We start from the raw sequence: 25,271 nt of genomic DNA on the forward strand, positions 1-25,271 counted from the left end.
AAACCCTTTGGCTTTGACAGCCGCCGCCACAAGTCTTTCCGCCTCCCCAGCCTGCCTGGGAGCTGGGAGCGGGATTATGGTGGCCTGACCAGCAAACGCAGCCGCAGGAGCCCGGAACCCCTACCCCTTCCCCTGCTGCCCGCCGCCGGGAGGACCAGGAAAGCAGCCTCCGACCTGCCATGCCTGCCCCTCCCAGCCCCCCAGGGGGCCCAAGTCGTCCTCTCCTGGACCTCTGCTGAGGCTGGACCACTGGCCAGATGTAGCCGGGCTCCGGATCTGTCTCCTCCCCTTCTCTCTCTCTGCGGATCTCTCCTGCCCGCTACCCACAGCCTGGACTGAGGGCTGGCGGAGGGGCCTGCAGGCTCTGGAGCCCCGATGCATCAAAGCTCACTCTCCTGAGAACCACCTCCAGCACCCGGAGTTGGGGGCAGGCCACAGGGACGGACGTGGGCCGGAGTGAGCCCAGGGCACCCCAAGGCCAGGACCCACCATGGCCCAAGCGCTGCCCTGGCTCCTGCTGTGGATGGGCTCCGGAGTGCTGCCTGCCCACGGTTCCCAGCCCGGCATCCGGCTGCCCCTGCGAAGCGGGCTTGGGGGGGCCCCCCTGGGGCTGCGGCTGCCCCGGGAGACCGACGAGGAGCCAGAGGAGCCCGGCCGGAGGGGCAGCTTTGTAGAGATGGTGGACAACCTGAGGGGCAAGTCCGGTCAAGGCTACTACGTGGAGATGACCGTGGGCAGCCCCCCACAGACGGTAAGGTCACCGGGCCAGCTTTCCCCTCCCTCCTGCATGAGGAGACAGGCTGGGGATGCAGCATGCTGGCACCTGCTAAAAGGGGCTGAATGGTGCGGGCTGGGGGGACCCACCCCCAAACCTGATCTCTGGGATCATATTGGCAGCAGCTGGCCCCAAAGCTCCCCTTTCCCGCTTCCTTTCCCCACACAGGCTTCCCAGCCCCGCTGGTCTGACTGCCCTCCCCTCACTCCCAGTCTTACGCACACCCCCCTCTGTAAGGATCTGGGGCAAGAGAAACACATCAGTAGGGGGAGCCTGACCTGGGGAAGAGTCCAAACCCTAGAGGCACTGTGAACAGGTGTCAGCCCAAACCAAGCCTGAGTCTCCCAACCCCACTGCTCTGGACCTCAGTCACCCAGTCGTTGGCATCTGAGGTTCTACCCATGGTTCCCAGCATCTAGAGGAGCAGGGACTCCCGGTACAAGTTGGCTCAGCCCTTTTCTCCCATCTGGGCTGCCACGAGACAGCGAAGTGAGGTTTCCGAGTTCCTTGTGACTGCCACTGTAGCCCAGAAGCTCTGACAAACTCTTGCCCTCTCCAGCCCTCGCCCCTAGCTCCCCCTCCCGCCTTTGCATTTGGCACTCCAGCCCCTCCCCCACATGATGCCTGCCCAGGCATTGGCCAGAGGGGACTGAACAGAGCCTTGGGAAAGGACAGATCATAGATGGCACAAAGCAAAGGAGTCAGAGCCCCCTTCTATGCATGAGATTCCTTCCATGAGCTGCTAGGTGCTGGGGTGGGGGATGGTAGTGGAGAAGTCCCTGCTGCCCGCTTTTCCTATCCCTTCTGATAATTCTCCAAGGTACCTCCAAGGTGGCTGGTGGAGGTCACACCCTCTGCACCTCTGGCCAGGTAGGATTGTGGCCCTGAGCAGCCCTCCGCTCATTGCTGTCTGTGGCTGACCTCTGTGAGCATATGCCTCCTCTGTGGGTGAGCCTGGGCACCACTGGCAGGATGGCTCTGGGTGTGCTGGTGTCACCTTGAATCTGGGCCTGCACATCTAAGCCACCCCCTCCCCCGGATCTGCATCTGGGAGGCTTGTCCTTGGGAGGGTCTGTGAAGGTGGGGGGGTGTTTCTGTGTAGGGGGAACCACCACACTTCCCTGGAATGCTCAGACAGCTCTTACATGAGATCTAACACTAACCTCCACTTCCCAACCGCCTGACAGAAGCAAGACTTCCTAGGTCCAGGCCACCCAGGTCTACCTCCCACTGATCCAAGATTCTGGTCTCCCCAATTTATCTCTCCTCTTGCCTGTGCCTGTAACTTCCCCAGAAATAGTCCTGAATCAGTGTGAGGACAGAGCCTGAATCCAGGCCTCTAGCAGCCTGAGCCAACAGGAGCCAGGTGCTGTCAGGGAGCAGGAGAATATAGGAACCTGGGACCTGCTCTCTTTTCTGCTACTGATGTGCTGTGTGAATTGTGCATGACCCTGGGACATGGACACAGGACGGGGCAGTGGGACCAACAAGGGCTCTGGGGTAAGATTGACCCGGAATTCCAGATCCACAACCCACAGCTTTTCCTTTTCCCAGCTGCGTGGCCTTGAGGAAATTATATAACCTCTCTGAGGCTATTGCTATGTCTTTAAAATGGGTGAAGTGAGATCTCCTTTGCCAGGTTATGGTGAGGATTAACAGAGGCTATGTAGGCGAAAGCACCTAGAACAATGCACCTGGACAGAGACTTGACCTCCAGTAGATATGAAGTCACTTTCTCCTAACTTCTCTGGCCACTTTGGTCTCTTCTGCACTCTGCAAGGAAGCAAAAAAACTGGGGTGTTCTGAGCCCCCATGTTTTACGCATAAAACACGTAAAAGCCGGGGACCCACCACTGTACTTCCCTGGACCCCTGAAATACCATGGACACCCCCCAGCCCAGAAATTGGCAGAGAGCAGTTGCCCCCAGAATGTCAGTTTCTTCCTGGGAGAAGGGGAAAGCGGGCTTAAAGTTCCGCACTAGCCCAAGGAGCCAGTGTCAGGGAGAGCACGGTTAGAGCAGCTCTGTGGATTGGCTTATAGCTCCAAACCCAAGCCAACACCAGCCAGTCTGCGCTCTTTGGTGACTTTGATTCTCCCCGCAGCAGTCTATAAGAAGGATGTCCTTTCTCCCGACCCAGCAGGGCTGTTGTAGGCACCAAATGAGAACATGCAGGGCACAGTATCCTGAACGAGTAACAGTGAAAGTTGTGGAGCACTTTCTATGTACCAGGCAATTGGGTTGGGAGACTGATCCACAAAGAGACAGAAAATACATTTTCTGCTCCAAAGAGCTTAGCATGGAAGTGAAATTCTAAATACTTGTACAAGGTCATCTGTAGCAGTGGTACTCAAAGTGAGGGCCCCAGACCCTTGTCATCAGAGCCACTTAGAAATGTAAATTCTCTGGCCCCACCCCAGAGCAGAATCAGAATCTCAGGAGCTGGACGGTGAGGTAGAGCTCAGTGGTAGAGTGAGTGCTTCACATGCACAAGGTTCTGGGTACAATCCCCAGTACCTCTACTAACAAAAAGAAAAAAGAAAAAAGAATCTCAGGGCAGTGTCTCAAGTTTGAGAAGCACTGATCTATAGTAGTATAGTGGTACAGAGAGTGAGTGCCACAGGTGTTCTGGAGGAAGTAAAATAGGGGAGGCCTCAAGGAGATGTGCTGTGAGTGTGGTCTTAAAGGATGGAGAGGAGGGGCGAGGCCATTCCCAGTGGAGAAAGGTTCCCCTGAACTGTGGTTGCACTTTACTTATATGTCCACCCCTTCCTGCCCTATCCCCTAAGACCAAGCGAGGACACCATGAATGAGAGGATGAGTTATGTGTGTTTGGGCTTATGCATGTTTGTTCAGGAGTCAGTGAGAAACCCAGTTCAGTTAATGTTACAGGTTTGGGTAAATAAGATAGAGCCAAATGGCCAAAGCCTTAAATGTCAAGCTATAAGGTTTAGACTTTGGTCTGCAGAAATAAGGAGAAAATTGAATTTATGTGTACAGGGGAATGACACCAAGAAAGCCATCTTTTAGGAAGAGATGTCTGAATTTTAGAAAAAATGGTACTGAGAAATGCAGTCAGAAGGAGGCTCTGTCAAAAAGGTCTATGTGTGAAGCTGTGACAAGGATGGCGTGAGGCTGTGATAAAATGGAAAAGGGAGGGGGAACAGAATGCAAGGAAGGGTACAAAGCAGATGGACCGATCATGCTGACATTGACGTGAAGGGTGAGGAGGAAGATGTCAAGGATAATTTCAAGATTCTGATCTGGGATGAATTAGGATAACAAGACCACTTGTTAGTTGGCAGGGGGGGATGGTTCAGGAGTACAGGTATACAGATATATACTTGTATGTATGGTTACAGTTTATACAAGTTTTAAAATATATTCTCCAGAGATTATTTTGTTCTTTACAGTAATTCCTGCAGTGTATAAAGCAGTCTTATTCATAGCTTCTAGCAGAAGAAATGGGGTCTGAAAGGTGAAATAATTGGCCAGTTGGCCAGGTGGCAGGTCAGTGGGCTGAGACCCTGTCTCACCCTTGACCTTCCTCCTCTGCCATATCACCTATTGTGTGTCTTGGGGGAGAAGAAGAGTTTTTCAGAGATCCTGCTTCCATTCTCCTGACATCTACTCATGTCTCCCTTACTACACTTATCAGAACATGTCACTGTTTTTGTGTTTGTTTCCCTCATAAAACATCAAGCTCTTGAGGACAGTGTCTTTTTTAATTAATTAATTTTTGCAGGGTCTTCTCTCTCTTTATCTCATATCTATGACAGTGCCAGGCTCAGAACACGCACCTAAAAAGTGTTGAGTGAGTGAATCAATAAAGTGTAAGACATCTAAATAGAACTGTTGGGGGAGGGTAAGCTCAGAGGTAGAGTGCATGCTTAGCACGCATGAGGTCCTGGGTTTGGTCCCCAGTGCCTCCATTAAAAATAAATATTTTTTTTAAAATAAATAGAACTGTGGATGGGCTATTGTAATTGCAGAGCTGGAGCTCCTGGAGAAAGCATTTTCACTCTCTTCACTGAAATGAAAAGATGTCATCTCATTGTAACAGTATGAGCAGCACTACTCAAACACAAGACAATCATTTAATTGTTAGGATTGAAATCTGGTGATGGTCAACTTTCAGTTTAACAAATATTTCTTGACCACCTTCTGTGTGCTGAATAGAAGACTATGTCATGGTCTTAGCTCTTGGACCATTCACGATTTGGAGTGAGACACAGACACGTGAACACCCAAATATCATACAGGACCAAGTGCATTTGGTACACATAGAAGAGTGAGTCTCAGCAGTCTAAAGAAAGAAGCAGCTGCTTCGGACAGAGTGTTAGAAAAGGCTTGCTGGAAAAGGGTGGCATTTGAATATGGCCTAGAAAGATAAGAAAGCTTTGCTATTTGGGGAGAAAAACTTCAGAAAGAGGCATGAGCTATGCTAAGGAGCTGGAAGTTGTGGTAGGGCTGCCGTGAGTGGAGGTTGGGTTTCATTCTGAAGGCTGCATGGAAATGGTTTAGTGTAATTGTGGTTCTAGGAAAACAGCTCCAGGGTGGAGGATAATTTGGATGGTCTACAGTCTGAGCCAAGGATCTCAATTAGGACAAGGGCCTGAAAGAAGATACAAAGGAGAGGTCCTCAGAGAGCCAGTATTCACCTGTCAGCTCAACTGGATGTCCTCTGCCCCTGGTGGCGGAGAGGGAAGAGAAGAAGGCCCCCTTCTTTTAAGCTTTCTGACTCTGTTTGTATCAGGGTACACAGCAGAAGGAGCAAGGTTTTAAAGCTCAGTAGAGTTGACCAAAATTCCATGTTTATTTTTCTGCTTTAATCATAAGGACAAGGTATTTGCATGTCCATTTTGGGGAGGAGGAAACTGAGGCTCAGAGAGATTAAGTGGTTTGCCCAAATTTACTAAGCTAGGAGAGAACAGAGCTGGGGTTCAAAGCCAGGTCTTTGGATTCCAAGTCCAAACACTTGGTTCTTTCCAACGATCTATAGCCTGGGATGTGTTGGTTGACTTTGAGATGACAGTGGACAATTCCTGTGGATGTGTCAGCAACCAGATGGGAATGGGGATCTGGAAACCAGGAGAGAAGCTGGGATTGGACAGGAAGACTCGCGAGTCACCTGCAGAGAGGTGACTATGGAAGCCAAGTTAGCAAACGGGCTTGTTCTTTGAGAGAACGGAAAGAGAAGAGGAAAATGATCAGGTGTAGATTAGGGGTCAAGGCAGCAAAAGAAAATGATCAGAGAAGTAGAAAGCTACGAGGATCCGGGGTCTCCAAACCCGGGAAGATGCCAAATGGTTTTCCTGACCCTCCCCTGAGAATGGTTTTCAAATTGCGATTTGTGGGGTCTATAAAGAGTCCTCACCTCTGTAAAGGGTGAGAGAGAAGCTTAGGAGAAAGGTAAGCAGGCAAGACTATACCTTCCACTTTTCCCATCACCACGCCCTCCACTGTCCTACCTGCCCCCAAATCTCCTGGCCCTCTCAAAATAGGTCAGCTTTTGTTGTTTTTATACAGAGAAATTCCAGGTTGGTTGGTTTGTTGATTGACTGGTTGATTGAATTCTGGTACTTAAAAGGTCAAAACCCCTTGAACTCAAAGAGCCACCCTCCAAATCAGACAAAATAGGAGAGATCCCAGTTTTTTAGTTGTCCTCCAGTCCCTGAGAGCACAACTGTCTTGCTGGGGTTGGTGGCACATAGGCATTTTCTAGGTCTCTCAGGCTGCCTTTTCACTCCTTTTTCCTCTGCCTCCCCAAGTCAGGAAGGAAAGAATTCAGCTGGGAGTGGGAGGCATTGAGGAAGACTGCCATCTCACTCAGGTAGATGATCAGAAACCCTTCTTGGGTAGCTCCGGTAAACAGCTAAGCTGAAAACTTTGGTTGAAAGTCCTGGAAGATAAACATCTTTCAGGGAAAGCCCTCCTACCTGACAAGTAACGTCTCTGTCTGCTGGGAGCCATCTCTCCTAGGGGCCTGGGCAGTGGGGAATTCTGGAAAGGAAACACCATTCCCCTGGTCCTAGAGCTGCTCTGAGCTTCTCCGGGCAGGATCTCTGTGGCTACCCTGTCTGCTGGCCATTGTGACCCCACCATGCCCAGGCTGGATGGCTCCAAGATTGGCCTCTCGGGTTGGTGAATCCCACCAATTATCCGACTCCAGCACCTGTGGAGTCTTTACCACATAGCACAAGGAGTGAACCCTGGCATCCCTCCATGGCTCCAGCGATGAGACATATATGCTGAGCAAGAACAGGCACTCGGGTGGTTGCAGGGGGGAAGGGAGGGTGGGTGGGAAACATGGGCTTATGCCAGAGATCAGCTTGATTCTCACCTGAGGACAGACTCACAGACGATTACAGTCCTGTCACCTGTGGATGGGACCCGATTAAACAACAGGAAGGATTTACTGTCTGACAATGAAAAGCAGGTAGCAGTGGCTCTGATACCCTCAGGGCGGGTTTTTGCAGGTAGGTTCCATGGAGACTGAAGGTGCTAAAGAGACACCTTGAGAGCCACCACTGGGAGGAGATGGAGACAGAGGAGGCAAAACCTCTCCCTCAAGCAGAACATCTCTGCTTTTTTCTCTTTGGTACGTTAGAATCCTGCATAAGATTGGAAAAGGGTTCTGCTGCTTAAAAAAATTTTTTTTAATCTGCTTTTTAAGAACATTTAAGTTTTTTGACCATTCATATTCATCAACTCATTTGACTAGAACACACTGATAAATATTAGTTGTGTGTAGTTTGAGCGTGGGGGAAATGAAGCATCCTGTCTAAAGGGGGAAAGGTGCCCTTGATAAAGTTTGGGGTGACCTGGCCACCCTGGGATTCGTTTTTTGAAAAACAGCCCAAGAAGGGGTAAGTGGCACCAGGGAGCCTGCTTGCTCCCAAGTATTGATTGCCAGCCTCAACCTGGAGAGAGAAGTGGAAACAAAGGATACGTCTGGGAAAGGAGTCCATTTCCATCGGGTCAGCTGATTTGGTCAAGGTGGGAGGAACCAGGACAGGACCCAATCACTGGACTCAGTTTGAGGCAGGAGCTGTGTGCTCAGCTGGCCCTCAGCCATGCCCAGCTGCTAACTTGAGGCTCCTGGGGTCCTTCCTTGCCCCCTTGTCCCAGCCTTGGGTAAGCTCAGGTTTGGGAATGTCCACTTTGGGAAGCAGATGACTCAGAAGGCTCCAGGACTAGCAAGTCCTGAAGTCACTCCAACCGCTTCTAAGAACCTGGGCGGCTACTCATTCAATTTCATGGGTACGGTGGGCATCCATTGTCATCATCACCACACACACTACCCTATCCTCACTGAAAACCACCCCTGCAAGGACCCTCGGCTGAGAATTAACAGCAAGAGTCTGTGGAGTCACAGAGACCTGCAGGAAATGAAGCAATTACTGTCAGCTTAAAAAAAAATTATTAAGGAGCAGCTACTGACGGCTAGAGAAGAATTGGATAATAAACACAGAAACCTACTTCCTACACTTTTGGAGCTTCTAGTGGGTGGGACAGACAGATGCTGGATTAATGATTTCAAGTTTAATGAGTGATAGGCAAAGAACCACAGGTGTTACTGAGGACCTGCAAGAGGAGGCACCTAATCTTGGCTGGGTCATCAGGGCAAGACCTTTAGGAGAAAGGATGTTTAAACTATGACTTGAAAGTTGAATGGAAGTCAGACAAAACAGGGAGAGAATGTTTCAGGCAAAGGAAACAGCATGTGCAGAGGTGAGAGATCATTGTGCTGAGAAACTTGGGGAGAGGGGGGGAAAGTGACAAGAGATGGTATTTGGAGTTGACATACGGGTGGTTAGGTGCCCCCAAAGTCAAGGATCTCAAGATTTAATCCAGGTAGTTTTGGATCAATTATCTGATGCAGGATATCAAACTACCACCAAAATTGGTGGCTGAAAACAACAACCGTTGTTTTTCAGGATTCTGTGGGTTGGCTGTGGTTCTTCTACAGGTCTTCCCTGGGCTTCTCATGTGGCTGCATTCAGCGGGTGGGTCAGCTGGGAGCCAGACTAAGTGGAGGCAAGACTGAGCTTCCTCATATACCATCTCAGGGCCACACTCCAAGAGCTCAGTGCCCCCACTGCACAAACACTTAACAAGCCTCTGCTTTCCTCCTTTACTGATGTCCCATTGGGCCATGCAAGTCACATGGCCAAGCGCATAGTCAAAGTCAGAGGGGATCACACAAGGGCATGGATGCAGGGGAGTGTGATTCGTGCGTGTGGCGATCTACCATGTATTTCCTTTCCAAATGGGAAAGGAAAGTTAAAGAGATGAAATAACAGACTTGGGGGGTTAGTCAGAACCAAGGGACCCTTGTCCTAGCTTTGTGGCTTATGTGCAAGAGGGACCAAGTTCTTACTCACCCTCAGTTTCAGTTTTCTCCTCTGTAAAATGGAAGAAAGACATCTCAGCTTCAGCTAAAAGGCTTGTGATAAGAGACTATAAGGGCTCTCCCCTCTAAACTGAGGCCCACACAGAAGGAAACAGACTTCCCTTGGTAGGAAGAATTAGAGTTTAAAGCCCCCTCCCAGAGGTATATAAAAGTAGTAAGACCCTGGCATAGGCTGCCAAGAAAGGCTGTGGATCTTAATAACTAGAGATCTTTCAGGACCGGAAAGAGTCCCCATCTCTCCAGGCTGATGGACAGATGACTCCTGAAGGCTCTTTGCATCTAGAAGAATCTGAGCAATCCCCATGTGCTAGTGAGAGCTGGGGCCAAGACAGGTAGCATATGGGGAACAAAGAGCTCATCCTGAACTCACCAACCCATCACCCAACATCTATTGCTGAAAACTCCAGGGGAGTCCTGCCCACAGAGTGAAATGGGCAGGTGTGCCTTTCCCTGTGGGGCTTGTTAGCACTTCCCGTGAAGCTGCCTGTCCCTCTGAGGTCCTCAGGGGCACGTTTGTTTGTTAAGTGATTGGCACTGACCTAGCCCTGACCCCACACCGTGGCCCTCTGGGCATCCAAAGGCAAGGGCTACAGAGACTCCTGAGTTGGCCTGGCCCCAAGGGATGGGGAAGAAGTAAGATGGCTCCAGGCCCTTGGGCTGCTGGTGTCAAACCAGGGAGTCTGGTGAGTGGAAGACAGGTCGGAGCTCAAGCCACACCTATAGCCTAAAAACACCCACAGTTCAGGGGCCGCTGAGAGATTCCTCCCTCACCCCCAAAATAGGGTAAATTTGCTCTTTCCCCTTTTCCTTCCTTTAACCACTTATTGACCCAGTCTTTCTCCCTCAGGAAGTTCCCTTTGAGCTCAGACTGAAGGATGAGATGAGAACACAGAACTGCAAGTGGAAAGGAGGCTGGTGCAGCCGGAGTGAATGGTCCATGCAACAGCCTTTGGGGGAGGGGCCAGGGCTGATTGGAGGACCAGAAATGAGGCCTGTGTGGCTGGTGGGCAGAGGGCTTGGGGGAGCATGGGACCAGCTAGGCTGGCTATGGACCATGACAGGCCGTGGAGGAAACGTTAAAGCTTTAAGTTTTTATTATAATAGCAAAGGGAAACCATTGATGTGGGAGGGTAACATGGTCACATTTGTACTCTGAAAAGGTCATCCCAGCCATCATGCAGAAACAGATCGGAGAGGTCAAGGGTGGATGTGCCAAGACCATTTGAGAAGCTGTTGCGATATTCCAGAATGAGATGATAGGTTGGCCAGGGGTGGCAAAGGTGGTGGCAAGAAACAAATACATTCAGAGACTTTTTAGCAGGTTAACTGGACAGGGCTTGTTGATGCTTCGTACAGAGACGTGAAGAAGAGGAAGGTATTAGAATGCCTCCGAAGTTGCTGATGTGGGGAACAGATGGATGGTGACTAACACGGGGAACATTGGGGAAAAACAGATGGGCAGGACCATGTAAGGTCAGCCGTGGACATCCTGAATTTGAGGTATCTTTGAGGCAGTTCAAAGGGGAGGAAGGGGACATAGTGGGTAATTGCAGCCGCTGCCATGGATGAGATGGCTTAAGGAAAGAGTAGAGCGGGAGAGGAAGAGGGCCAAAGCCTGAGCCTTGAGAAGTGAGCCTGCAAAGTAGACAGAAAAGATACCATCATAGAGTGGGGAGGAAAGCCTGGGATAGGGTGGCCGGGAAGAGTGTTTCAAAGAGGGAGGGGTCAGCAGCGTTGAATGCTCCGGAGAAGCCAAGTAAGATGAGGATTGATTTGAAAACTGTCTTTTGTATTTGATGACATGAAATCCTTTGTAGTAAGGGCTGTTTTATAGTGGAGGGAGGGACAGAGGCGAGACTCAGTTACAGGATGGATTGGAGAGTGAGTAGGAGGTGAAGAAAGGAAGACAGCTTGGCCGAGAACTTTGGTTGTGAAAGGAGAGGAGAGAGAGGGTTAGCTGGAGGCGGATGTGAGATTAAAGAATTTTTTTTTAATGAAGAGACAGCATTTGTAAATGCCAATAGGACGAATCCAGTTTTGGGGGGAGCAGGCATGATGGTTGAGTCCACCTGAGGGAAAGGGCTAATGACTAGGGCAGGGGGCCTGAGAAGGAGGGAGTTGGCTCCAGGTGGAAGTTCTCCTGCGCCAGGAGGAGGGACCGCTGAGAGGAAGGCCGGGGCCCAGGCATAGGCAGGTGGGGTGACGGTTGTGGGAGATGGGGGAGGTCCATCTGATGGCCCCATTCGGTGGAATAAGAGGGGAGGGCATCGACGGAGGTTTGGCTGCACACAGACCCTCCTCGTCCAGGCTGATCTTAACTGCCCTGTCTTGATAAGGAGCGTGGTGCTAGTTGCCAAGGCCTCTGCCCTGCAAAAGGCCTCTGGGAACAGGAAGGAGAGAGAGGCTGCCCAGGGGTAGTAACGTTGGAAGGACAGGACCAAAGTCACTTCTCTCAGAAGCAGGATCACAGTGCAAAGGGCAGAGACAGAAGGACATTTGCTCAGGAGGAAATGGCAACTGTGTACTTTGGTTTCCCTTTCTGTGTGTGGAGGGTGGAGTGGGGAGGCCAAGAGAGCAGTGGTGGCCTGAATTCCTGGTATGGGGGCGTGGGAGGGGTGGAGGGGGTCGTTCCTCTCTGGGCTTGACCCCTTGGGGGCAGAAGGGGGAGACATTCCTTAGGTGAGGAGAAAGGCTAGGGTGGGGAAGGCAACATGAGTGCCAGGGCCTCGGGGCTGAGGAGGGAGCAGCCTGCAGAGAGGAGTTGGGAGGAGGGGTCCTGGAACAGCTGGGACTCGGAACCCCCATTGGAACCCTCATTCCAGTGTGAAGGATGGTCTGATCTTCCTGGAGCCGGCCAGGTGCACACTCCAGGTAGTCCCCCTTTGCACAGCCACGGGCACCAGTGTTGTGGGCAGACACTCTTTCTTTGGGGTCCAGTGAGCGCAAGGTCCCCTGGAAACAGGAGGCCAGCCCCTGCGCTGGGACCAGAGTCCTGGCAGGTGGGGGAGGGGGCTCTGGGGAGCGGGTGGGTGAAGGCGCCTTTTTAATCATTAACCTGGTTGATTGAAATCTGAACTGCTCGCCTCCAGCTCTATTGATTCTCTCTGAAAGCACAGCATCTGGGGCTGGTGGCTGCTTAGAGACCAGGGAGTGGGACAGGGGCAGAGGGGCTGGGAGGGAAGTGGGAACCAGGCCAGGAGCGGGGGCTGGGAAGGAGGGAGGAGGGAGGGTCAGAGGGCTGGGCGACAGTGGAGAGGAGTCTCTGGGGCCCTGGGGAGGCCGGGAAGCCGGAGCGGGCGCTGGGGGAGGTGCAGTCAGCAGAGCCGCAGAGGACCACTGAGCATCCGGGAGGAGGAAAGTGAAGCCCAGAGCAGCACAGTGACCTGCCCAGGTGACAAGGTCAGAGCCTGCACCAAAGCCGGTCAGCTGACTTAACTGCACTGAGGGGAGGTGATGCAGAAACGGAAGGCCTCGAGGTCAGGGGAGAAGCAGAGGTGTTGAGACGGCAAGTCCACGAGAGAGGGTTCACTTTACAAATAACTGTGTTTCTGAAGATGGGCATCTTTTTACCCGTAAGGATGTAGGTAGCATCAAAAAACAGCTCTGGGCTGACTAAAGAGGGTCAGGCCATCTCAGGGTGAAGGAGGGCCGGGGTAGAAGAGGTGTAGAAGGAGCTGCACAGCAAGGAACAGCAAGATGACACCTGTCCGGATTCATTTAGCCAAAACCAGGGCCCTGGCAGGATGGCTTTTCACCAGGACCTCATACGGGGCTCCTGGCTTCCCACTCATTCTGACAGTGGGACGCGCAGGTCTGTGTCACCTCTGAGACAGAAGGGGAGGCCTTCATGGGGAGCCACATTCTGGCAGGCAGGGTCAGAAACATGTGGGCCCCAACATGCCATCCTGGTCCCCACAGCTCCCCTCGCCAGTGCCAGCTCCTAGAATAGCTCATCTCTGAGCTGGAGGGGGATGAGCTAGGCAGCCTGCTGGTGACGTGCTTCCTAGGAGGACCAGAGAGGAGGGGAAGGGGCGAGCTCTGCAGACAGACTGGGCTAGCACACAGAGTGAGTAAGGGCAGCTGACGGTGGGGAGAAATAGGAATAGAAACCACACACACACACACAAACACACACGCATACACACACATACACACACACGCATACACACACACACACACACCAGTTACATTTCTCTGATACACAGAAAATGTTTCTATTCTGCAGAGAAGACAGAAGCAAACACAAGTTTTCTGAGGCCATGATGACGATGTCACAGGACCCTGTGTTCTGTCTGTGGTCGTGGTACTAGCAGGTGCCAGCCTGTCTAGTCCTGCGTCATGAAAGCTTCACCCTGGACACTCCAAAGGGGTTGGGGAGTGAGGGTTGCAGGACGATGATGGGGGTGAGTCCAGGCCTCCTGTCCTAATGTCCTTCTCTCCCCTTTCTCTGACAGCTCAATATCCTGGTGGACACAGGCAGCAGTAACTTTGCCGTGGGGGCTGCCCCCCACCCTTTCCTGCATCGCTACTACCAGAGGCAGCTGTGAGTGCTGGGGAGAGGGAGGGGGGGCCCTTGCCAAGGATCCAGGGCCAAGGAGGGTTGGGGAGGGCTTCAGGGAGGAGGACCAGCTCCTCACATCCTTCCTTTCTGCTGGGGAAGAGGAAGGGAAAAGAAGCCAACAGTGGCCAGGAGAGAAGGGGGCTGGGGGTCAAGGAGGTAAACTATGCAAAGGGTAGGTTGAAGGGCAGCCAGGAAGTGCTTAGGACCCAGACAGGGCAGCTTCCTGGGGGAGGGAAAGGAGGAAGGAGAGCAGCCCCAAAGCTCCTAGGGCAACCTAGGGGCTCCTTCCCTCTGTCTGAGTTGGGAGGCCTGGGGACTTCATCCCACCCGCTCCGTGGTGCTCCATTTTCTGACATGACCACCTAAGTGTAGGCTGAGCAGGCTGCAGCGACAGCCCCTTCGCTGTGTTCACGCCCAGGGGCTACTCTCAGTGACACTGCACAGTTCAAGGAAAAGAAGGAAGAGTCGTCCAAAGCCCCACTGCCTGGTGTGGTATCAGGGACTGAAAGCTAAATGCCTCCTTGCCCCTCCCAGAGTTCTAGCAGCTGGACTTACCCAATGGGTGGGAGAGAGGGTGGAAGTGGGTTTTTAAGGTAAGAGGGGCAGTGAGGGATGACCTGGGAGCCCTTTTAACAGAAAAACAGGAAGTGGCGAGAAGCCATCTAACATCTGAAGCATATCTGTGTGTGAAAACATGTGCATAGAGGCTGACATCCCATTCTTGGACTTCTAGGCAGATGCCAAGGCCACCTTCTTGCTCCTTCCCCTTTAACTTCCCTATCTAAAGAAAGCAGTCAGGGTGTGGGGCACGGTCAGGGTCAATGAAAGGGAATGCGTTCCAGCGCCCTGTCCCTGTCCCATCACCGCCCCGTCACATACACATGAGCCCTGGTCCATGACTCCACACAGGTGGGGATGACACATGTTGATGAGGATGTTCCATCCAGGTGGTGTGTAATGAATGCCTGCTTGCCCTGCCGAGATGCTTGTGCAAACCCTCTCTTTGGAAGAATTTGCTGAAGTTGCCCCGCCTGGTACTTTCTCTACCACTCAGATGGTACCACTGGGTCCCAAGACAGCAAAAGAGTCAATGGCTCCTTTTCTTTGGGAGCATAAGGCTGGGGGGCGGAGGGGAGAAGGGGGAGGAAGAGGTGCCCGCTAGCTGTCCCTTCAGCATAGCAGGCACAACACACAAAGCCTAGGCTTGTTCTTCGTAGGGCCTGAGCTCCAGACCTAGGAATACAAGCTGCGGGCACAGGAGAGCGAGACCCTGTCTGCAAGGTCACCTGACATTCTGTTCTGGGTAAAGGATCCTAAGGGTGTTCTGTTGAGCAGCCTGACAGCATCTTATCTTACGCAGACGCCCCTGAAATGAGATTAGGCCTCTGGGAGTATGTTAGATGACAGATCCCTGTGCCAGTTGTGGTTATGCACCCACAGCTCTCTGCCTCCTTTCCACAGGTCCAGCACATACCGGGACCTCCGGAAGGGCGTGTACGTGCCCTACACCCAGGGCAAGTGGGAGGGGGAGCTGGGCACTGACCTGGTGAGCATCCCTCATGGCCCCAACGTCACTGTGCGTGCCAACATCGCTGCCATCACTGAATCAGACAAGTTCTTCATCAATGGCTCCAACTGGGAGGGCATCCTGGGGCTGGCCTATGCTGAGATTGCCAGGGTGAGAGGAACAAGGCCTAGCCCTGTGCTCTGTCTGCACATTGCACACTGCATGCTATACAGGAATGGAGCCGGGAGAGACAAGGGGAGGGACCTGAATAAAGGAGGGAAACAAATCAGTTTAAAGAGTTACTTTACAGGGGCATTGGGTGGCAGTCGTAATTTCATCCCTATAGAAGGGAGGGTATAGCTCAGTGGTAGAGCGCATGCTAAGGACTCACGAGGTCCTGGGTTCGATACCGAGTACCTCCATAAAAAAAATTAATAAATAAATGTAATTGTCTCCCCCACCAAAAAAACAAAGAAAGAAAAGTGAAAAAATAAAGTATGTGATAAAATGTGACTTTCGTCCCTATAGAGGGCAGAATTGTGGTGAGAGACACTGTGATAGGCAGAGGAATAGGCTGTTTTTTTCTATTGACTCTACGACTTTAAAATAAAAAGACAAAAAATAATAATAATAAAAGCAGCCCCATAAATCTGAAACAGGTTAAGCAGACGGGGCGCAGCGATCTTACAGATCTTTCCTGTCTGTGTTGCCCGTGTGTCCTGCTCTCCCAGTCTCCACCAGGTCTCAGTACATCAAGATGGTCTTGCCCAAGGAACATCCCCCAAGTTTTGCTCTTGCCCTCCAGTTCAGGCAGGAAGCCCTTTCCATTAGGGCCTTCCATGCGAAGATTCACTCCTTCTCTCTTCCTGTCACAGCCTGATGACTCCCTGGAGCCATTCTTCGACTCCCTGGTAAAGCAGACCCACGTGCCCAACCTCTTCTCCCTGCAGCTCTGTGGCGCTGGCTTCCCCCTCAACCAGTCAGAAGTGCTGGCCTCGGTTGGAGGGAGCATGGTGAGTAGGTCCCAGGAGAGGGGAGGTCCCGGCACTGCACAGAGGAGTACCTTCTGCGTCCCCACCCTCTAAGGCTACCCCACAGCCGTGGGCGCCACTCGCGAGAATTGAGAGAAACCTCTTTATACTCCCCACCTCCCCTCTTCATTTTCTGTCCTTTTCTCCCTTGCATGAGTCCAGAAAGGCTTTGAGGCACCTATGGTAAACTTGGAAAGCGTGAGAGATGATTAGGAAAACTTCAAAAGAAGTGAAAAGAAGGCCTCTCAAATCAAGATTATTCAGTCTGATGATCAGCAGGCAGAGATGGAAGGAGTTTAAAAGCCTATTTATTAATTAATTAGGACAACTGGTGAATGGTTCTCTATCTCCAACAAGCAGAGGAAATAAAACTTATAATAGAAGCAATTATCATTCACTCAACATTTATTGTGCCAGTTTAGGTTTAAATAACTTTACATCAAGGGCTGTGGGATTCTGAAACAAGTAATTAAAAATCCTGGAAAGCCTCCTTCCCTGAACACATCCTTAACATATTTAAGAAAGTATAAATCGCTTCAGACTATGATTTGATTAGAGGCAGGGATTCGAGAAAAGTGACCTGCAGAGGGCCTTGCTACCCCAGAAATGACTGGTCCTCTTGCTTGCCCTCTGGGTGACTTGCTGTCCTTCTGTGTCGGGTCACGGGTACTGCCGCCTTGTCTCCCTAGATCATCGGGGGTATCGACCACTCGCTGTACACAGGCAGCCTCTGGTACACACCCATCCGGCGGGAGTGGTACTACGAGGTGATAATTGTGCGGGTGGAGATCAATGGACAGGATCTGAAAATGGACTGCAAGGAGGTAATCAAACCAAGAGGGAAGCAGGGAGAGGTAAGGGGGAGGCCACACAGCACAAGGCCAGACCCTGAGTTTTGAGGCTGGGAGAATGAAGCAGGGGTGCAGGACCTGCAGAAGGGCTGGGGGCTGAGCCTGGAACAGTCAGGAGCTTAACAGTCACACAGCGGGACCTGAGGTCTGGGGCTAGGAACTGGGGGGCACTTTGTCTGGGGCTGCATGGCTTGCGGTCTGGTAAGGAGAAAAGCACCCCAGGACGCCAGTCACCGCCTTGTTTGATGACGTTAGGCAAGTCATCCTCGAGGCAGTGTGACATGAGAAGAGTCTGGCTTTGGAGTCAGAAAGACCTGGGTTTCCAGCTCTGCCATTTACTAGCCCTGTGCCCTCAGGCAAGTTACTATCTTGTGTTTCAGTTTCCTCATTTGCAAAACAGAAGTAAAAACAGCTTTTTCCAAGAAAATGAATACAGCGGGTATCCAGGTGCCTGAAACACAGCAATACCCAGTACACAGCAGCTAAACCATCTGGGTCTTCCTTACCTAGATTCTTAACGTATGTTAAATTAGAACAGATATAAATGTACTATGAAAAGCTGAAAGCATTATACAAGATATGTTTACTTTCAAGATTTGGAGCACGTCTTCCCACCTAAGATATAAAGAGTTAACGTTTACTGAATGCTTCCTATGCGCGGGGCACAGTTCTAAGCACTTCAAATATATTAATTTATTTAATACTTTATAATAACTCTTTGAGGTAGGTACTATTATCCTCACTTTAAAGATGAGGAAACTGAGGCACAGATGTTAAGTAACTCGCCCAAGGATATCCACCTAAGAAGTGGCTAAGCCAGGATGCCTACCCAGGAAGGACCCTAAGCAGTCAGACGCACCCCTCCAATTCTGGCCAGAGCCTGGCTTCTAAAAGGTTTTCGATCCTCTGACCCTGTCTTCGCCCTCAGTACAACTACGACAAGAGCATCGTTGACAGTGGTACCACCAACCTTCGTCTGCCCAAGAAAGTGTTTGAAGCTGCTGTCAAGTCCATCAAGGCTGCCTCCTCGGTCAGTGGGACTAAGAACAAGGGTACAGATGACACAGTGTCACAGGAAGTCCATGAGAGTCACATTCCTCAATAAGAGCCAAGATGCCTACACTTAGATCCTCCTACTTAGATCTCTAAAAAATGGTTCTCTGCTCTGGACCTCAGTTTGCTTAGCACACAATCCTCCTGGTCCAAAGTTCCGGCCTTATGCTCCCACTCTCTTCCTCTAATCCTTGGGTTTTGGTTTACTTCTCCCCAGTTTGGATATTTCACGGAAAAGCAAGTAAAGGGCCCAGTAAGTTATTTCAAAATGGGAGCGGCGAGATGGTGAAAGAGGCTGTTTCTTCATTGTTATCCCTTTCTTGCCAACACAGACGGAGAAGTTCCCAGACGGTTTCTGGCTAGGGGAACAGCTGGTGTGCTGGCAAGCAGGCACCACCCCTTGGAACATTTTCCCAGTCATCTCCCTCTACCTCATGGGGGAGGTCACCAATCAGTCCTTCCGCATCACCATCCTTCCACAGGTATGTCCCCGGCCTTAATCAATGGGATCCCAGGAAGAGAACAAAGTATATATTGGGATATAGTGAACAGGCATGCTTCCCAGGACTCGGAAGACAAAATAGATGAGGGTCCAGTGGTAAAGGGCTCTTGGAAAAAAGTCAACCCCCCAGAGCTCAGGGACGACGAAGAGAAGTGCAGCCTAAGGGCATCAATACCTAGAAGGCAGAGATGGGGTGAAGGATGAAGACATACTTTCTTACCCTTTGACTGCTTATCCTTAGCAATACCTGCGGCCAGTGGAAGACGTGGCCACGTCCCAAGACGACTGTTACAAGTTCGCCATCTCCCAGTCATCCACAGGCACTGTCATGGGAGCTGTCATCATGGAGGGCTTCTACGTTGTCTTTGATCGGGCCCGGAAACGAATCGGCTTTGCCGTCAGTGCTTGCCACGGTGAGAGCACCGGGGATGAGGGGGTGGGGTCTGTCTGTCCACGTTGGCCCCGGCCAGCAGTTAGGGTATCCGGGCCCATGTCAGTCTTGGAGACAGTAACAGTTGCCTCAAGCCGGAGTCCACATGTCGTGTAAAAGCTAGTGTCCGTGCGTGTGCTTTCCTGGTCTCACCTGGCGTGGGGAGCCCCGCCTGGACTGGCAACCTCTGTGGGAGATCCAGAGCAGCAAGAGCTGCCGCGGCACTTTGGGAAGCTCTGGACCCAAGGGCAGCAGGCTGAGCCTAATGGACCCTGCCAGCTGCTGCACGCTGGGCCTGAACGCTGCTGCAGGGTCTGGCCGCTGAGTTTCAGCGGCAGCAGATGAGTTTACTAGGTTTACGTGGGGCTGGCTTTTTGGTCACCTCAGAACGACTGACTTTTAGGTATTATTCCTACTGCATGGGTATACCAGAAAGGGTTGTTGCCCCAGTGGCCTGGGAGGAGAGCTTCCACCTAGCAATGGCTTCCTGTCCTGCTCCCAAATGTCTCCAAGGAGGGAGATTCTACAGCCACCTCAAGGGCTGGTTGCAAGGCCTATGAGAAGTCCTTTTCGGTGTATGATCCAAACTGCTCTGTGACACTGAGAGCTGCCCATTCACATTTGCCCTTTCTCCAGTGCACGATGAGTTCAGGACAGCAGCGGTGGAAGGCCCTTTTGTCACCCCGGACATGGAAGACTGTGGCTACAACATCCCACAGACAGACGAGTCGACCCTCATGACCATAGCCTATGTCATGGCTGCCATCTGCGCCCTCTTCATGCTGCCGCTCTGCCTCATGGTGTGTCAGTGGCGCTGCCTCCGCTGCCTGCGCCATCAGCACGATGACTTTGCTGACGACATCTCCCTGCTGAAGTGAGGTGGCCCATGGGCAGAAGAGAGAGATTCCCCTGGACCACATCTGGTGGTTCCCTTTGGTCACAAGGAGGAGACACAGATGGCACCTGTGGCCAGAGCACCTCAAGACCCTCACCCACCCACCAAATGCCTCTGCCTTGACAGGAAAGAAGGAAGAGCTGGCAAGGTGGGTTACAGGGGTTGCCCCTGCAGGAAACAGGAGAGGGGAGAAAGAAGCGTTCTGGTGGCAGGAATACACTTGGTCACCTCAAACCTGGGAAATTCTGCTGCTTGAAACTTCAATCCTAAACCTTTGCCCACCATCCCTCTAGAGTCTCCAATCCAACGTATTCTTTTCTTAGTTCCAGGAATAGTGGCATCGCACCCAGGTGACCCCAGTGTGTGTCTCTGCAGTGCCCTGGCAGAGAAAGAACCAGTTGTGTTCCCCTGCTGGCCAGTCGGCAGGAACGGGTGCACAGTTTGCCATTTGCTTTAGAGATAGGGGCTCTACAGACAAGCCTGACATTGGTGCAGAGATGCCTCTTGAATTAAAAAAATAATTACAAAATGTGTACAAATGGAGGTGGTTGGAGGAGGAAAGGGAGTGCAAAGACAGGAAACAGCTGGGATCAGAGCTAGGAAAGGCAGCAGCATGACCGCTCACCAGTCCCCGTTTTAGACTGCATCTCCAAGATAGAATCCCATCTTCTAAGAGGGGTGTTGCTTCCCACTGTCTCTTTTCTGTGGTTGCAGCCGGACCAAAAGCGCGATGGGAAGAAGGGCTTCTCCAGCCAAAAAGCTCTTTTTAGCTCTCTTAAGTGAAAAGCGCCCCCCAAAAGGCCCAAAAGTTTCCATCTAACAAATTTCTACCTTATTAATTCCTGGTCTCCATCTGAACCCTCTGCTCTACACGTGACAGGCAGCACTGAAACACCCCCGACCCCAGAAGCCCCAGGTGCCCTATGGGAAAGCACCTGGAATAGAGCACATACAGCCGGGCTGCGCTCTGTCTTCCTGGCTACATGTTCACCCCTCCCCCAAGTCCCTACTCCTCTGGAGCTTTGCAGCTGAGGTGCTAAGAAGAATAGACAGGAGACCTCTCCTATCTAATCCTTGGAATCAGAATCCCGAAGATTCATTCAACAGGTGCCCTATACCCTGCCTGGATTTCTTCCTGTTCAGCTGTAATAGTAAGATCTTGACATGATACAGAGCAGTTTCACTGCCTTCTCACCCTAAGGTCCCCCGCATTTACTTGGCTAAGGCATCCCACAGTGGCACTAGTATTATACCAGGAGTGTCAGGAACACAGGGCCTTTTGGCTCTAGCATCATCACCTTCAGTATCAAGGCTGCGTGGAGCAAGGATGGCAGCTTCAGGGATTATTTCCTTCACCCCAAGAACCCCTTGAGGGAGGTTATCCTTTGCCCCTATCCTGCTCTCTACTCCCTGCTTCTAATAGTACTCGGGTACCCAGGCTGGTTCTTGGGCTAGACAGTGAGGACCAAGTTCATTTCCTCCCTATCGATTCTAACCCAGCCGCCTATGATAAACCAGTGTTAGTGGGAAGAGCTGAATTTTCTTACTGTACCACTGGATCCCATTCCTAGCTGCTCAACACACCACTTCCAGGTATGGGACCTGCAGAGTGTGGAGCTACCTGATGAGGGAGAGGGAACTACAAGGAGGGCCTCTGGAGACCCTGGCCTCAGCCAGCTGCCCACAAGCCATAAACCAATAAAACAAGAATACTGAGTCACAGTTCTCCTTTTTTCAAATCTGAGTCTTCATTCCCACTGCACTTGGTGCTGCTTCGGCTGACTGGGAACACCCCATAACCACAAAGACTGACCGGAAGACTGGGGGCCATCCACTTCCAGCTCGGAACTTACTGTGTAAATAAACTTCCAGAATTGCTACCGTGAAATGAAGATGCCATATTCTGCTTTAGAATTTCGACCTATGTTGGGGAAAACTGGCTTTTCCCCAGCTCTTTCCAGGGCATAAAACTCAACCCCTTCATTAGTAAGTCTCATCGTCCAACTTTTTTTCTTTAAAAGAGAAAACTTTTACTTACTTTTCTTTTTACAGTTTTTCTTCCCTTCTACCCTGAAATCATGAACTCTTAAGCATAAATAGAATCTTGACCACAGTTTCTTGCTTGTAAAAATATGTATTATATATTTCTATTTTTAAATTCTACTCCAGAAAAATGACAGTCCAATCTCCACTCTGCATCAGGGGCCATTCCCATGGGTCTGCACGGCTTTTACCAGTGCAAGCAGTGGACAGAGGGAGAAGGGAGGACCAGGGCGGCCAAAACTTAAGTGTTGCTCTCGGACTGACCCTGAACAAGAAAGAGAAGAGTGCTGACAAGGCCCGGCTCCCGTGCACACCCTCCACCACACGGTCCTGCGGCTGCTGGCTTTCCAGGGCCTCTCACTAGGAAGCAGTTAAGGCCCCCCTATTCCCTGTTTTTTTCTCTTTACTCCTTTGGTGTCAAAGATTTGTGGAAAAAGAAACAGAATATTCTTTACACCCATTTCTAATTTCTAAATTTTCAAGGGATACTGAAAAATACTATAGGTGGCCCAAAGGCTGCTACAAAGTTGAGGGGAGGTAAAATCTGAAGAGTACAAGATAAAAAATGAATCCCCCCACCTCAGATGAAAAGAACAAAAGAAGTGGTCTTCCATTTTGCCACATTCCCTGTTCATGACAACTACCAAACTGGAAACATTAATATTTCATTAACCAAAGAAAGTGGGTTGTCTGACCTCTACAGTGGGGAGTACTCAGGCCATTTTAATCACCCTACAAGATGCCAAGGGGACCCCAGGAAGTCCAGCTCCTCATACTGGTACCAGTCAATAAACCTGAGCAAGTAAGACAAGAGAAGAGAGAGTATGTTCATGAGCTGATAGGCAAGGATGAAAGACAAAGAAAAAGGGTAACAAAAGCAGAGAGGAGAGAATCATTTGGATCTGAAAGGAAAAGTCTCTGTTACACTGACATGTACTGCTATTTCCCAGGTCCCAGAATGGGAAAAACTCAGCTGTTGGTAATATAATAATATCTTTCCCCTGGAGCTAGTTTTTAAAAGTTAATGCTTAATTTGTACTTGTTTAATTCCAAAAGAGAAGAGAGCTGAAGCCATTTCCTTTAGGAATAAAGATAAGAGGATAGGAAAAGATTCAAAGTTCTAATAGAAACACAGTTTTCCCAGGTATCAGCCTAGAAACTGGAAGTGCTCAATAAGCAGAGGTGGAAAAATGATCCGGTTCCAGATAGCTATCCATTGAACAAATGGCTTATGAATTGGAAATCCAGCCTTCCCTCTTCATGTCATTTTGGTCTCCATTTTTCCCAGGACAGGAAAGATGTCTCCATAGCGTTCTTGCTTCAAAAATTCAAACTCGTATCTCAAGATCATTCTGAAAGTAATTTTGCACAGACATCTCCTCACCCCAGTGCCTGCCTGGAGCTCACCCAAGGTCACCAAACCGCTTGGTCGTGAACCAACTGCCTTAACCTTCAGGGGGGAGGGGGGATAGCTAGACTCAGAGACCGGAAGTGAAGGGGAAGAGGTGGGGACTTCACGATGTTGGTCTGTCCGAGCTTGATCAGAAGCCAAGTCACTGGTGGAAAGGATGGCTTGGCCCAGGAAAGACCTGTGAGCTGTGCTAGTTTCTAAAGAGATGACTATCCAGGAAGTAGGGTGCACAGAAGTTTGTGGGAAGCATGGGGGAAATGGGACCTGGTTATGTTGTTACTCTTGGACTGTGAATTTTGCTGACGTCAAACAGAATATTCTGTAAACTTACTGTCTATGTACAGATAATGAGTGTTAACACAGTAAAATATTCAATGAAAAGTCAAACTATTAGGGTTACATTTTTTTTCCTCCATCAATCTCATTTTATCCATTCAGAGTAGAGGGGCTAGAACAACACACTGAGGCTTCCGGAGGCTTCAGTAAGCAAGGCATCTGGTTGGACAGCAGGTGAGCACCAGGGTTCAAATCTGCGTACATGAGCCTTAAGAAAATGGACTAGAGGCTGAGCCAAATCAAAGCAGGATGGCCTTAAAGCAACAGCAGTTTCCTAGATGGTTTTTATATTGTGTTTGAAAACAGCCCTAGGCAGGAATATCATAATTTCAAGGCCAAACTAAACATCATCTTACCTACAATCTGCTTCCCCTGAAGGAACTGCAAGGTGAGGGGGACAGACCATTTCTGCATAATATACATACTTTCATTTACGAACATTTGAATACAGACTTTCTATACACACATCACCTATATAATAAAAATGTACATGGCATGAGTATATGTCACTGTATAAATATAGAGGTTTAGAAATCTTGAACCCGTGCTTCCTGTTCACATCAGTTTCTCCTCTTCTTCCTCCCCAGTCAGGTCCGTCATTTAAGAGTTGGACAAAAGGGACAAGTGTCATTTGTGTTGGTCTGGGCCCAGAATTTGATACACTGGAAAGAAAGAAAGACATACCTCAGGATGACCTGGAAAGATGGAGAGGAGGCGAAGAGAATGCCGTTAAGGTTCGACAGGTCTAAGGAACATTTACTAAGTCAGAACAGCTCCCTGTGGGGGACCAGACAGGCTGTTTCGTTGGCTCTTACCTCCCAGAGAGCCTTTAGAGCAGGTGAACCTGTTCTTTTTACAGGGAACATTAACAATCAGCTAGCAATTGTAGGAAGCTGCTTTTTGTTGACTATCTAGGCTTGCTCCACACCTTATGATCCACTTAGGCTGAGATGGGTTTCCACCTCTTAAAACCCATCAACTTCGAATCTTATTCAGGATTTTCCCTTACCAAAAATTTCAATGTAAATTCAATTTCTCCCTCTTAGAAAAACAAAATGAATAAAACAAAATAGTAAAAAAGAAATCATCCCTGCTGCTAAGAGATTTCTCTCTGTCTGGTAACATAATGAGAGAGAGGAATAACTTGTCAGTTTGTGAAGATCATCTCTAATAGGCAAGCCTTCACACTATTCTGTTAATAGAGGTACTAATCTCATATTCAGGTTTCCTGTTCCATTCCTCTCATCTAAGCAAACTCTCCTGGCAGTAGGACATCTGAAACAATGGATAGCTATGTATACCTTACTGTCAATCTTCCAAGACAGTGACTATCAGTGTTCTAGTCTGTACTGTTTATACAGCCCAGTCTCCTACAGGGGATGGGATAGAAGGAAGGTGGGAGATCCTAGCTGCCGGTATTCTGAATGCTGCTGGTGTAGAAGCCACAATTTACTGAAAGCC

General features: G+C 50.4%; 2 protein-coding genes across 5 annotated transcripts in view; one reads left to right on the forward strand and one right to left on the reverse strand.

The window, feature by feature from the left end:
* Positions 1-23,861, forward strand: BACE1 (beta-secretase 1). Of its 2 annotated transcripts, none has more exons than XM_032472261.1 (9): positions 1-751; positions 13,645-13,733; positions 15,213-15,297; positions 16,134-16,271; positions 16,979-17,113; positions 18,069-18,170; positions 18,526-18,675; positions 18,937-19,108; positions 19,762-23,861. In XM_032472261.1, exons 1-9 carry the CDS (start codon positions 491-493, stop codon positions 20,001-20,003), a joined length of 1,374 nt encoding a protein of 457 aa, XP_032328152.1. In that variant the 5' UTR covers positions 1-490; the 3' UTR covers positions 20,004-23,861. The 2 variants fall into 2 exon arrangements, with proteins under 2 accessions (XP_032328152.1, XP_006175396.1); XM_006175334.3 differs by having other exon boundaries at positions 3-751; positions 15,213-15,429; positions 19,762-23,855.
* Positions 23,845-25,271, reverse strand: part of RNF214 (ring finger protein 214) — a 24,088-nt gene continuing 22,661 nt past the window's right edge. For all 3 annotated transcript variants that reach the window (XM_032472258.1, XM_032472260.1, XM_032472259.1), the window contains exon 15: positions 23,845-24,472. In XM_032472258.1, the coding sequence (XP_032328149.1) occupies positions 24,407-24,472 (66 nt within the window). In that variant the 3' untranslated portion in view covers positions 23,845-24,406. The remainder of the gene's footprint in view (positions 24,473-25,271) is intronic.

This window comes from Camelus ferus, chromosome 33 (genome assembly GCF_009834535.1).
Source record: "Camelus ferus isolate YT-003-E chromosome 33, BCGSAC_Cfer_1.0, whole genome shotgun sequence".
NCBI classification, from domain to species: Eukaryota; Metazoa; Chordata; class Mammalia; order Artiodactyla; family Camelidae; genus Camelus; species Camelus ferus.